The sequence below is a fragment of the Bos indicus x Bos taurus genome, chromosome 21, assembly GCF_003369695.1.
Source record: "Bos indicus x Bos taurus breed Angus x Brahman F1 hybrid chromosome 21, Bos_hybrid_MaternalHap_v2.0, whole genome shotgun sequence".
NCBI lineage: Eukaryota > Metazoa > Chordata > Mammalia > Artiodactyla > Bovidae > Bos > Bos indicus x Bos taurus.
In genome coordinates, this window is record NC_040096.1 from 6,931,125 (window position 1) to 6,946,328 (window position 15,204).

General features: G+C 40.0%; 1 protein-coding gene across 9 annotated transcripts in view; it reads right to left on the reverse strand.

Annotated features, from left to right (window-relative positions):
- Positions 1-2,645: 2,645 nt before the first annotated feature.
- Positions 2,646-15,204, reverse strand: part of MEF2A (myocyte enhancer factor 2A) — a 179,935-nt gene continuing 167,376 nt past the window's right edge. For all 9 annotated transcript variants that reach the window (XM_027521842.1, XM_027521841.1, XM_027521839.1 and 6 more), the window contains 3 exons: positions 11,919-12,045; positions 7,993-8,119; positions 2,646-6,748 (listed from right to left, as the gene is read on the reverse strand). In XM_027521842.1, the coding sequence (XP_027377643.1) occupies positions 6,388-6,748; positions 7,993-8,119; positions 11,919-12,045 (615 nt within the window). In that variant the 3' untranslated portion in view covers positions 2,646-6,387. The remainder of the gene's footprint in view (positions 6,749-7,992; positions 8,120-11,918; positions 12,046-15,204) is intronic.

The following is a 15,204-nucleotide window of genomic DNA, read 5'->3' on the forward strand; positions in this document are numbered from 1 at the left end:
CCTGGGAAGCCAGTGAGTGAACATACCTACATTTATTTCCTAGCTTTGGCTGCAGAGAGGGCCAAAGAGCAGTGATACTCTAGTATCAATGAGCAAATAAAGTGTACTTACCTTGCTTTCTATATGGCATTCTCCAATACATGGATCTAGGAATCTTAGAGAGGTGGTTGTTCCAGTACCTGGAATGAGTATCAGTGTTGAACATCTTGCCAGAAAGTAAAGAAATGCTTAAAAAGTGGGAAGGAGCTTTTCCAAGAAACATCGGCATCTACCTGAAAGAGCTCTTAATGACCAAAGCTGGAATAACTTCAGAAACAGGATAGTACTAGATTATAACCCAAAGGGGAAAAAAAAAATCATGAATCCATTATAATAAAATAAATTAGTGGGGAGAGGGACAGCTCTTCCTTACAGAAGTCCAATTAATAAATGTAGAAGAAATCAGGCAAATACTTCAGAAATAATTATTGTAACCAAACAGCTAAAATTATTAGGTATGTTTGAGAAATCTATATAGTTTCAAAGTATCTCCCCAAGATACTTATCAACAAGGAAAAGATAGTAACTCTACAGTGGAGAAACCCAAAAGAAACCACTTAACCAAGTGGTCATGGTCAACATCACCTGTGCAAACATACAACATCATGAAATGCATGATGCATTACGGACACACCTCTGTGGTATTCCTGCCAAAATGCATGCTCATTATAATCATAAGAAAACATCAGACAAATCCACATCAAGGGAATACTATTCAGGATAATTGATCAGTATTCTTCAAAAGCACCTTGTCTTTTTAAAGACAAGAAAAGATTGGGGAACTATTACAGAGACATAACAACTAAATACAATGTGGGATCCTGGGTTGGATCCTAGATTAGAAATAGTGGATAAAGTGGTGAAATTCAAATAAGGTGTTCAGTTACTAGTGTTATATCGGTGTTAAGTTCTTGCTTCTGATAATGGTACTGTGCTGTGCTTAGTCGCTCAGTGGTGTCCGACTCTTCGAGACAGTGGTACTGCTGCTGCTGCTGCTAAGTTGCTTCAGTCGTGTCCAACTCTGTGCAGCCCACCAGGCTCCCCCGTCCCTGGGATTCTCCAGGCAAGAACACTGGAGTGGGTTGCCATTTCCTTCTCCAATGCATGAAAGTGAAAAGTGAAAGTGAAGTCGCTCAGTCGTGTCCGACTCTTCGAAACCCCAGGGACTGCAGCCTACCAGGCTCCTCCATCCATGGGATTTTCTAGGCAAGAGTACTGGAGTGGGGTGCCATTGCCTTCTCCGAGTGGTACTACGGTTATGTAAATATTAACATTAGGGAAAGCTGAGAAAGGGACATATGAACCTACTATTTTTTCAACTTTTCTGTAAGTTAAAAATTAGTTCAAAACTAAAGTCTAAGAAGAAAGGTAGGAGAGGATAATATGATGAAACCAGTTAGTGTAACTGACTTTTTTCTTTCCCTAGCTACGTTTGGACACTTTGGTGTTCACAGAGCAGCCTGCCTGTGGAGTCTAGGACACGTTCTCGAAGCTGGGTCCTCTGGAAGCAGACACTGAAGTGGAGGTGGGAATTCACCCTAGCAATGTGCAGTCCTGGGCTGGGACCCAGCTCTCACACTGTCTGGGGGCACATGTCCACTCAGCCCCTGCCAGCCCCTCCCTGGAGTGCTTCAGGTACCCGTTTGGAACCTTCCAACCCTTGTGTCAGCTGGCAGGAATACAGCTGTCTCCTCATTTCTACAACCAAGTGGTACTTTGACTCCTTGTGAGAGACTGGACAGGCAGATGGGAGGTGGCAGGAGCCATCCTGCTGGCAGAAGGCCATCACTGTAAAACCATTTTCTTGGCTGGTACCAGTCAGACACAGAATCAACTTAAAAACAAGACAGAGCCTAGAGGAAGACAGGATGCATGGGAGCTAACTAGGAAGTCACAGTGAATTGATTTCAAGTAGCTGCAGCTGTGATTATTTTTAGCCACAGGCTTCAACCAGCTTTCAAAACCGGCTAATCAGAGTTTCACAGTAGCTAGCAAGTAAAGCCAGCACAAAAATTTAGCTTTTAATTTAATTGACAGCAAGAATCTGCTTAGCTGGGAGATGGCTCGGAAGGCAAATCAGAGGAAAAAAACTTTTTACCGCAAGTTTAAGATAATTTTTCACATCTGCCACTTTTGAAAATAAAGACTTATTTAGTAAATCTGTTTCTGCCACCCCAGCTCAGTATTATGTATGCATTTTGGGTAAAACAAATCATTTCGCCACCTAAACTTGAAAGAAAAATAAACTGATGACAGTTAAGTTCTAACAGATGCCCCACATCCACCCCTGCACTCTAGTAGCGTATCCTGCAGGAAGCTGTTATCACAGCCTGAATGGGTTTAATGTATCCACACCAACAGGCACAGAACAGCCAGGCTGGCCGATGCTGGGACCAGATTGCTGGCTGCTTCCTGAAGGGTCCAGGGCCGCCCACGAGGAGAGGCCTCAGGAGCCAATACAGGGGGGTGGGTGGGGCGCTGTAACAATTTCCTCGACCACATCTCAAAGGAAGTAAAAGGGACCTGCAGGCGGAAGAGGTTTGGGAAAGGGAAGGGAAGGGAAGGGAAAAGAGGGCGACTGGTGGCAAACATGACAGAGTCTGGAGTACACAGGAAAAGCCAGTCCGTCTTTACTGTAGTGAGTGCAGGATACAAATAGTTTACAACAACCTCTAACATTTTCTTAACCATTTGATAAAAAGTTCACTATAATATTTATTGTATAATGAAGGAAAAAAACAACACATTCAGGGAAAAATTGAGATTAACTTATTTTTTCTTAAAAGGTTCATCTCAAGGATGGCAACAAAGTCCAGCTTGTGCCGCCAAACGGTTTTACATGTTCAAACCGTGTACAGCTTCTTGTGTGAACTGTTGACTACAAACATTTACCAAATACATAAATCTCTTTTAAAAAAGCCATTTTAAATATAGCAAAGCAGTGTCTTCTTGCACAGCAAAGTGAAGAAAGTTTCTACAGAGAAATAAAAGTTTTACATTTGTAAAATCTTTTTCACATTCTAATCATCTAGCTTCTTATGATCCGATGCCAGGAGTTTTCTGGTTCCTTATTTACTATGTATTTCTTGTGCGCATGATGGTTAATACAGAAAATATGTTAATGCTTTATTAGCTGTCCTTACAGTAAAAGGAAATGGTAAAACATATATTGTTCTTTTAGAACAAACCCCTGATTTAGTCTCTTAACACAATGGACATAATTAGGGCTCAAAAGATGGAGTTTTGATTGGGACCATCTGTAGACATACAATGGTGACTTTCCCTTTCAATGTAGTACCAGGTAGACTGCTGAAGGAAGTACAGCTGCTGGAAACCGTACTTGAACCAGTGCAATTTACTCTAGCTTTTTTTGTTTTTGTCTTTTAGTAATAAAATACTTCATCTGCAGGGATAAAATTTCTTGCGATGGTGTCATACAAAACACAGGAGTCCAAAAAGGGTAAGAAAAGTAGGTTCTAAAGTAACGTGGTTCGTGTCTTCCCCACTCTGAGCTGGTTCCCACCAGGAGATGCGTGTGTGTAATGTGTTCGTACATGGGGCGAGAGTGCCTCTGTCAAGTCCATATGCTCTAAGTCACACTGGGCATATGAGAAAAGGGTTAACAGTCAAATACTCAGTTCCTGAAAATGGAATACATTGTTACTTGGTCAGTGTAATTGAAATACAAACTCCGAGCCTTGGTAATATTATTTTAGAAAACAGTAGTTGTACTGATTATAAACCTGCATAGAAAGAAAGACTATTGAGATACAGTCAGAAAAGCCATCTCGTAAGGCACACAAGAAAATAGACAGTAAATGTGAATGTGTTAACTCCTATCCCATGTACAGCAGAAGTTCATGAACATGCATAAATAACAACCAAAGAAGCACTGAACACTTCAAAGCTATAAATGGTTTACAAAGTGGTAAGGATTATCTTGGAAATTCAGTGTTGGGAAACTGCGTTGTTTCAATTAGGTGTGATCTCATGAAGAAATGTGCCTGTAAGTTGTTCAGTAAAATAAGTATATTTAAAACAAAACAAAACAAATCCATTCTGAATAAAAACCAAATGTCTAAACCGATGAGAGGGGAGAGTGTATCACCCTCCCTTTTTTGGCCTCTATCAAAATTTACTACCCAAAATGTCATTAAAAACAGAATTCCACTTTGCAGCTGTGAATGCCACAAGTTTATCCTGTACCTAACTACCTATGTGTCAGCCAGGAAATCTGGCTGATGATTTGTCACAAACAGCATATGAGGAAAATGTCACAAGGAACGCAATTTAGGGGGAAAAAGCAAAAACGTAAGTAAAAATTGTAGGTAGCTGCTTAATATTAAGTTTAAAATATAAAATAGCAGTAATTTTCAACCCTTATTTTGAGTTTCTCAAGAAAACGAGTATTTAAAAATCGACGATGAAAGATATACAGGACTTTGAATTTTGTCATGGCACAAGCCCAGGGAACTGCCGAACTTGCTGTCACCACTTAGCTGTCTTCCTGAGAGAGTAAGGCCTTGGTCAGCATCTCAGTTGAGGGCATCAGGATGGCAAGAGTCATGCCAAGGATCTGCACCATGAGAGGACTTCTCCCCACACTGAAGTGTCATTCAATGCACAGAGTGTCCAGAATGATAGTTATCTTGTAACCAGCTGCATCAATCTATTTTAGAAGGTCAAGAAACAAAGATCCCTTCCCCCACAAATATTCTTCCCTAATCATTTACCACTTATAAAACCTTTGTGCTCATCTACTATTTTGCCATTTTCTCTAATATTAATTAAATTAGGTCAGTTTTTCTACTATATTTTTTTCCTCACAAAAGGCAAGTTTTAAATAATGCCTTATAAAATCTGTTACAACACATTTTTACATTTATGCAGGATGAACTTAACATCAATTTTTTTTGCCACTTTGCTATTTATATACACATATAAAATATATAATAATGCTTAACCCATACGGCACAAAGATTACAATGTAACATCACACATTCACCACCAGTGAGGGGAGAAACCCCTTTATACAATCCTCTGAAAAGACTGGGCCAATAATTAAAATCCAAAGTACAGTATATTTAACAAAATAGTAAATATTAAACAGTGAATACTCTACTTAATAAGGATCTCGCCTTTTCCCCCTAAATTGGCGGCAATCCACAAAAATATACTTTTTAATCTGGTGACCATACAATACATAGGTACTTACATCAAAGGTGATAATATATTTAAGATGCTATATACACAAAGAGTTTGGCTCAACTTTTAATTTACATATAGAATAATAAGTGTTCATGGCTTTTTTTTTCCAAGGTTCTGCTTGCAAGATATTTTTGTTTGTTTTTTTCCCCCTCTCAAAATAAAAACTAAAAAGTTAAAACAAGATAAAGCTATTCTCTAAAAAAAAAAAAAAAAAAGTTACAACATACAGCTTTGGCTTATATAAATAATTCATAGCAGAATGTGTTCAAAAGTAGTGAATATAATTTTATATATAGTCATCAATTTATAAGGGTGTTTTCTTTTATATAAAATATACATGAGCTAAAATCAGTTTCTTTAATTTTATGATATGAATGTAAAAAGAAACTTCTGACATATTCCAATTATAACTTAATATATTAATTTACTGTTAATGCTCTATATCTCTAGGCTAATATTTTCTGAATATCTCATGCGTGTTTTCTATTCTCTCTCTTTTTTATTAGCTAAAGATCACTTCTTTGACCCAATACATTTTTGCACGTGCAAAACAGTTATGTGTGGGGCTTTTTTGTTATGTTTTTTAATATCAACAGCCCTTTCCCATGCACCTCTTTGCAACAGAGACCCATGCCAGGTTGGGTAATTAATATAAATGACATTTTATGTACAGTATTGCTTTCTTGGTTCCTGCTTTTCTACTGCTCTGTTCTACAAAGCATTTTTCTTAAGTAACTACAGTCACCGCACAGTTAAATAAAACAAGTAGGGGCCCTCTAGGTTTCTGCAAGCTAGTGTGGGAGAATTATATATAGGGTACATGTTTCTCTGCAAAAACTGGTTATCTTATGAAACAAGTAGTCCAAGGAAGTGCCAGACTAGACTCTGCCTACAGGGTGCTGTTTGCCGTGGTACGCACACCTGCAGATCTACAAGAGTTAGCAGGTAAGTGCCTGATTCTGTGTACGCAACACACACCCACACATACACACACTCACACCCACATACATATATATGTAAAGGGATATATATGTATGTATGTACATATAAATATATTTAACTCATGTCCTTATTTACCAGTTTAGATATGTAGAGCAGTTCACTGCAGTAACACAAAGTACAAACACCTGCCTGGAAGCCTTAGGTCACCCACGCATCCATCCGCATCCGCTTTACGGAAGGGCTTTCTCTGTCCTCAGAGTTTGGGGGCCGGCCGAGCACAACGGGAGAGTGGAAGTCGCCCCGCGGATCCTCCCGGTCACTGCCGTCGTAGGAGCTGCTGGAGCTGCTCAGACTGTCCACAGGGGAGCGGCCCACTTCCTGCCGGGGCTGCGGCTGTGGGGCCTGTGGCGGCGGTGGTGGCGGCTGTGGCTGCTGCTGCTGCTGGAAGCCTGATGGGGTCATTCGATCCCGGGGAGGTGAAATTGGTTCTGACTTAATGTTGATGTTTTGGTTGGTATTAATGGATAAATTTGAACCCTGAGATAACTGCCCTCCAGCACTGAAGGAAAAAAACAAAGATCTGTTAGACAGCTGGTCTGTGACTGCATCTGCAAGAATGGGATACTACAGATACCACCTGACTGACAGAGAGCCCAGGGTCTGAAACACTGCCATAACTCCCCAAGACTAGTTTTGGTGTTTCCTGCAGTGCTTCACACAGAAAAAATAACATATCCCTGGTAAAAACAGAAATGAGTAGTCAAGATTTCTAGTGGCTGGTTCTGTTACCTTAATCTTGGTACTTCTGTGGCTGAAGTTTCCAAAACAGTGTCAGTGACTGACGCGCGGGGACCAAAGTGGCAGAGGGACAGCGGCACCCTGACCCCAACTCCCCCTCCGCTCTGCTCTGCCTCTGTGATGGCACCCGCCACCTACGCTCACAGCAGCTCTCAGAAGGCAGCCACGTCACCCCACTCTCCAGACGAGTCTCAGAAAGGCTAAGAGAGTGGCTCAGAGGAGGACACAGTAAAGTGTGCACACGCCTCTTCCTCAGCCTGAGCACCAAGCCTTTTCTGCCTGCCTTTGCATGGCTATTTTTAGTATGCTCATTTAGGATGCTCTGCACACGCCCGAGGGCCAACCACCTGTGTAAGCAAAGAGATTTCCCTCAGATACCCTGGCCATTTCTCCATGACATAGTTCCCGAGTTGATGACCAACGACAGTGTGTACTGTGGAGCTACCAGGATGCAGGGAGCCTCTCTGGGGACTTTTAGGCCAAGAGGCTGGGAGGCCGGGTGTCCCTCGTGTCCTGAGCAGGAGCGACACAGCTAACCTGTTACGCTGTCCCCTCTTCTGGACCGTTCTCCTCCAGCTTCTCCTTGGGCTGACTATTCTAGTTTTACCAAAACACCATTCCTTCTCTTCCTGCTAGTGATGCCTGTCCTTCCTGAGCACCACTGTAATCCCTTTTCACGCAGTCTGTAAGGAACATTCTCTTGCGAACCCTTCCTGGAGAGGTACAATGTGTGCAGTGGACTGGGGTCAACCACATGAATCCCCCGTAGCCTGACGCATACATAAGAAACCCAGCCCCTACCACCCTTCCCTACGATCCAGGGATAAAGCAACGGGCACAGCTCATTTTCTTATTCTGTCTGTTGATGTTAACCAAAGCAAGGAAAGAGAAGGGTGGCAGGTAGGCCTGAATACCTTCAGGTTACCTTTCTTCTAACAGTGGAATGAGACACAGGTTGGGAAGTGTAGGTAGAGGTTTGGTGAAAACATCTAGTCAGTTACTCACACGAGAGAGTTGAGGGCTGCTTGTCCTAAATGGTGCTGCTGCCAGGCAGACACCTGTCCCAGAGACAGCATTCCTGGCGAGTTGAAGCCCTGCAGTGCTGACAGGTCTGCACTAGTCAGCGAGTAGTCTAAAAAAGAAGGAAATGTTGCTTGTGTGTGTAATAAAAGGACCATACAACACCTGCTTTTCAAATAGTTGTGCCCATAATTTTCTTAGTCTGAAAGAAGCCAGGTACTTCATAGCATCAAAAAACTCCCTTTGTGCTTAGTCGCTCAGTCGTGTCCAACGAGCCCCCGAGGCTCCTCTGTCCATGGGGACTCTCCAGCAAGAATACTGGAGTGGGTTGCAATGTCCTCCCCTCCAGGGGATCTTCCCAACCCAGGAATAGAACCCAGGTCTCCTACATTGCAGGCGGATTCTCTACTGACTGAGCCACCAGGGAAGCCAAAAACAAGCTTATGGTCTACAACTGACAAAAAATTTTCTTTCAGGAGGTTTCTAGGACCTAGCTATATTCAGTTGTCTGGGATTATTTCAGTAAAAAAGGTTTCAATTTTATACTAAACATTTATAGCTTAATTTTTCACAAAAAGTTGAGATACTTATTCCAGGATTGTAAACAGAAATAATAAAAATGCTGTCACTAAAAGATGTTCCTATACAATTGCTATTTAAAATATATATGCCCACCACTACCCTCATGAACAAAAGAGAAAACACTCCAGTTCATCCTGACTACAACGAGTTCAGCATGTCTCATATTTTTGAAGTACAGGGGAAACAGAAAAGATTCAGGACCCCTTTTCATGGGCTGTCAAGCTTAGTGACATAGACAGTATATTCACTATCATACAATTAATTGCATTTTTTCGAAGTACAGGAACTGTCAAAGATCCCTGATTGCATGCAAAATGAAAGTTCATGAAAAACTTTGTGTTATAAGACATAAATGCTTCAGTCATAATCATTTTGGCCAAGACATAGCATGTTCGTTATCACTCACATATAGAGTTATTTCAGTTCAACATTAACATTTGTTTTTTTCCATTTAGTTCTAAAGAGAGGTGGCAAAAGCTCTTCTACTTTTAACTTCTTTTTCATGTCTTGAGAGAAGTATTTAAAGAAATTAGTCTCCCTAGTGAATTAGCATTTTAAAAAAGAACCTGAGTTTAAACAGCATAGCTGTGCTTGGGATCTTTTTTCAGTCACTGCTCTCTAACATTGCCTTGCCCCTCCCCACAGAAGCTGGGTCGGGGGGGTCCATCACACTGCGCCTTCCACAGTGCCTCCAAGTCCTTCCAACTACCCACTTGACATGTCTACTTGTCATGATGTTTCTCCAGACACATCAAGTCTGACATGATCCCACTGGACTCATCATTTCCTCCAAACCTGCCTCTCTCTAGTAAATGGCACCAACTCTCCTATAACTGTTCATGCCAAATCTGTGGGTGTTACCCTTGATACTTACTTCCACCACCAACAATCAAGTCTAGTCAATTCTAGCTACTGTCTCTCAAGCCTGCCCACATCTCACCGTCTCTATTGCCACCAGCCTAGTTCACACCTTTAGCACTCATTAGTTGGACTATCATAGTAGCCTCTTGTGTGGTCGCGCCATGAGTGCTGTAGTTAAGTGATCATACAAAACAAATATAGTCATGATACCGCTCTGCTTAAAACCTTTTTATGGCTTCCCAATGTCTCAAGATCATGTCCAAAAGTCCTCAGCAAGGCGTATGCATCCCAACCTCCCTCTGTGGTTTCAACTCTACAGCCATCTGGCCACGTCAGCCATGCTCCTGCTGCCTCTGCACACAGTGCTCCCCGTTCCTGGGGCACTCTCCCTACTCTGCCTGGCTGAGGCAGGTTGAAGCCTCTTCAGGTCAAAGCTTCAGTATGGCCCTTAACAGGATGGTGATAAATTACTCCTAGAGCTATTTGTCTTGTGTCTTTCTCCTCTGATAGACCCTACGTTCCATTGTTAACTGTGTGCTCCTGTATATTGCCAGTGCCTGGCACAGTGCTTGTCACACAGAACACACTCAATCAATCTGTGCTGAATGGATCCATGAATAAGGTAAGAAGCTGGCAGTGATCTTACAGATGGGCATGAGGAAGTGTCTATATGATTCCTCCACACAGAACTACTGTACTTTTTGAAATGTTGCTCATTTATTTATCCCTGTACTGACTGACTGGCACGTGTTTGATTCTTAACTATGTACAGAAAGGTAGTTGATATACTAATGAAAGACAAAATATAGATGCATGTTTTAAAAAGATAAATACATTAAAGATAATGTGGTAACATTAAACAGAACAGGTGCTCTGAGAGAGAAGTAAGTAGTTACAGGAGTGAGACTGATAAGGGATGGTTTCAAGAGAATGTGACTCCATTTTTGTGTTTTGGTAATTCCTTCTGGACTTTGGAAAAAATATTCTTTAAAGCCAATGGCATTTCTAAAAACAAATATAGTGGGGTATCTAAGTTTTCTATTGGAAAAACCTGTCATGAAATGCTCAGTAAACTGTAATGTAATGGTGACACCCAGCTCAAGAACCATCTCCTCGGCCAACGCTCCTCTGAACATTCTAGCTCACAAATTTTCTACTTTCCTCACCTTTTCAAGATCAGAGTATAAACTGGTAACCTCAACAACTCAGGACTTCCCCTCCATAGGTTACCAACTTGGGTATGTCTCCTTTTCCAGAATAAACCTGGGAGAAAATGTATGTCCCTAGACTAGTGTTGCTCATATAGCTGGTGACCAGGACAATGAAACAGAATTTCTATGAACGTATAATCCCTGGCTTTACTCTAGATTTAGTTGATGGATTTGGACATTTTTTTTTTTATATTGATTGTTGGAAAAGGTAGTAGACATTTCCTAAGAAGCTTTCTTTTCAACAAAACCATTTAAAGTCATTTTTGTTTTAAAAGAACTACTTGGAATTAAAGCAGCAATCAAATATATTAATGGCTCTGCACCCCTCAGGGAGCTCCACAGAGCAGGGTGAAAGACTGTGCTACAGCATTTACCCTGAAGTGTGAAATTAGATGATCTTTATTAATCTATCAGAATCACAAAAATGCCCTGCCCTGTGGTCTCTGAAAAACTGGCAAGGTATTTTTAACTCTTTCTCTCGCTCCTCCTCCTTTTGAAGCATCAGGTGTTTGGCTCTGCTAGTGAGAAAGGGAAGCTCCCCCATGTGTCCTCTGCCAATCCCTAAATGGCACATCTAGAGAAACCTTCATACATCGGGCTCTCCACACAGCACTCCTCCAATCACTGCAGTATTTTTAAACTTATCTAATATACTCCCTAAATAGGGTATTTGTGGATGAAAAGTCTAAATACCATGAATGAGTGAAAAGCTCACCTCAGAGGTGAGGAGTGACTGGTTTTGAAGAGAAATAAGAAAGCTCCTGGTCTTGCTCCCGAGGCACAAACAGTAGAAACCAAACGGGCTATCACAGGGAAGAAAATGTGACCTGCTGACACAGCCACCTAGATCCACCTCCCTGAGTTCCGAGGTCCCAAGGGATGCTGTCTTTCCCAAGGTAGGTTGACACAGCATACAGAAAAACATCTTATTTTAAAAGCTTGGAAGAGTGAGATGCTATGTAACAAGAACTACATAGAAAACACCAAGTGTTTTGCTCCGTTTGCTATGCGTCATAATTTGATAAGAGCTAGTTGTTTCTCAGGGGTAAGCAGAAGTTCATGCTGGGGAATCTTTCTATAATCAATGTGTATTGTGTAATTTTTTCAAGACTAGCATGTGTTTCATTAACATATCCAACTGTGAATCTAAGAAACTTGAAATAATTTCAATAAATATATTTTTTAAAAAATCACAAAAGTACACACTGAAACAAAACAAATAAAAAAACCCCACAAAAGGCAACAGGGCAGGCTCACCTGTGTTGTAGGCGGTCGGCATTGCTGAGTACACCAGGCCCTGCGGAGGCAGGCTTGGAGTTGTCACAGACACCACTGGGGTAGCTAGGGGTTGAGTGGCTTGAGAACTGCTTATCCTTTGGGTATTCTGTGAGAGAGTAGAAAAAAGTGTTATTCTATGAGTATTTATATTTAAGCTTAATTTTTAAAATAGAACATTCAATTTAAAAGTGACATTTTTCACAGTTTTATGATGTGAACATCATTCCCTGAAGCAAGTGATTATGTGAAAACTTTAAAAATACTAATGAGAATAACTATTTAATTTTAAGGGATGTATTTTACATTAATCATTCATTTTCTCCTAGTGCCTTTTTCAGAGAGTTTATTGATGTCAGAGATACATCCTTAAAATAGAAAACTTGTATTAGGGCTGATAACACTTATATGTTAACATAAATGAGGATTTGATGCCCCTTATAAAGACTGCCAGGCTACCCTACCTAAGTAAGATATGTGTAGATTTTAAATACCTGAGGATAGCAAGGTTATCTGTGTATATATAGATTATAAGTCCATGAGAGTCCAAAAGAGTTCAAAACTACTTCTATTTGCTGGATTTACAAATTAACAGGGTTTTAAGTCATAGCTTACTAAACTGCAGCTTGTATTCATATTTCCTTCCCTGAGATCCTGCAGTTAACACACACACAAATATGTATATGTGTATGTATTTAGATATAAATTTTTATTAAGATTTTTCTAAAGAGCAGTTTTAGGTTCACAGAAAAATTGATGAAAAGGTACAGAGATTTACCATATACTCCCTGACACTATACATGCAGAGCCTCTCCCATCATCCAACATTGACCTGTTTTTTAATGGCAGACTCAGCCATGTATCCCTTCTTCAGACGCTTATGAATGGAGAAGCTTTGAGTATAGAACTTTTAAATAAAATATAATACTTCTCATAGGGCTGCAGATGACCAATGGTAAATGCTTGCTGACCAACAGCATCTACATAGCATCCTATCTACAGTGGGAGTGAAACAAAATGAACTACAGAATAATCAAGTCAGTTTAAGACAGTCACCATTCTCTAAGGGTATGGGTATGAAAGAGCAGTTTCTCACAATGCGCTGCCTCAAGCGAACACGTTCTAAAACTGAGAATCAGTGAAAGAGAGACTCCAAGTTTCATGTGATTAGAACACAAGAAGGCTAAAGCATAACTCCAGGGTTTTTTTCTAAATGAAGAAATTACAGCCTGGTAACTGACATTTAGGGGGCCTAAGCCATATCAAAATATAACTCAGTGCCCTTGAGATTACAGAGAATCAGGATGTCATTCAGTTTTCTCTATCACTATTTCAAATGGTAATCAAATTGAAGACCTTTGGTTAGATCTAGATATTTCATATCTCATTTTATTTTTTTTAGTTTGTATTTTCTATCCAATCTTAAGTTAGACGATATTAGAAAGACCACTCAGGCTATACTGGCCTGATTCTTGTCCCAGATTCACTAATTCCTGAGCACTGGAAAAATCCTTCACCCTCTCCAAATCTCTTTGGTTGTAAAGCAGAGAAGATGGTGATCACTGCACTGCTGCTTTGCAGTACTACTGTGAGAATCTAGTAAGGCAACAGTAAGAAGTGCTTTGATAAATTAAGTACTTCGGAAATGTAAGATATATCCTTAAATTGTTCTAAGATACTCTCTGGCCCAAGATTTCTACATAACTGGCTTTTTTTTTTGTTGTTTTTTGAAGGTAAATATCCACAGCTATTCCCTTGGAGCTGTCAGAAAGGAGAGTTGTTCTAGAATTGCAAAACTTCTAAAGGCATCTTTATAGCCTGGCTCTAAATGGGCCTTTAGTGTAGGTTCCAGGGCACTCACTTTGGGTCAGACCCACTCATGATTCTATTCTAGAGCTCAAGCCAATTTGAACAACTTTCTAGATTCTAACAGATTGTGTCTCTGATTGTGATTTGGTTCTGACACACAGAGCTCTGCATTTTAATTAAGTTTTAGAATTTGAATTAACTTAAGTTTTAGAGAATATCAATGACTATTTACAGTTTCTGGTTAAATGTTTGTTTCTTAATCAAAAGTATTTTTATGTGCTTGATTTTAGTCTTCAAATACTTAGAAATTTACCTTTGAGATTTTGTAATTGAGGGTATACTTTAAGGAATGTAAAAGTCAACATATAACAACTAGGTATACATTTTTGTCTCAGCATCAAGTTAAAAATTTTAGTGCATTTTTGAGACAGAGATCTACTTTGAGAGAACAGAGATCTGTTCTCACAAATTTTGTCACTGAAACTTCAGGAGTCAAATACTAGGTGAAAAACACAGTATGCCATGGTCTAGCCTGGCTCTATCCATGCCCTACCTTCACCTCCACGGAAGTCTCCTAATGTGACCTCAAGATGGGGTGGTGGTGGTGGTGTGTGTGTCTGTAAAACAGTGACACTCCAATACATTGGTTCTACCCATCAAGGCTCATAATCTCAACGGCACTGATTTCCACAGCCACTAGAGGGCAACATACTGCTAGATAATTCATAAATTCACAAGGAAGCATTCATGATTAACTTCTTAAGGGTATAAATAGTGAGATTTAATCTAAGACACATTATTTAATCTTAAACTATCATTTGCTAATCATTATTGTATCAGTAAGTAAAGTATTTGCCTAAAAGATACGTAAAATCTGCACATGATATAATCCAACACCACAAGAATTCCATGGCCAAGAGATTTCCATGGATTGTCTAGTCCTTGGGGTCCCAAAGAGTCACACACGACTTTCACTTTCATCACTTTCGGTGTATTTTAGTTATCCAATGTGAAACCACATCCAAAACTGTGAGAGTGATCACAAAGTTAAAGAAGAATCTTTAATTTTAAGGACAGAGCACAACCTTATTTGAAAAGAAACAAATTGCGCAAAACACACCAGCATGCAAATATATGTAATAATAAAATGTAAAACGAACAGATGCCTTTCCCCCATGCTTTCATGCAATCTAAACCCCTGCCCATGCTAAAAACTAAACATTTTCAAGTCTTTAGTTCCCTTAAAGTCACCTAATTAGCAGCTGACTTCGAAATCAGAAGATCAGTTCTGTGAGATTTGAGTTTTAGTTCCCAAAGAAAGAGCAACTGAAAGTTATTTTTAGTCAAATTTATTTTCTAGAAGAAAAGCCAATAGAAATCATTTGTTTTTGAAAAAAAGTAACAGCTACTATTAAGGACAGAATATCTTCTGATAGAAAAAAAGGAAGTTTGTGTATGT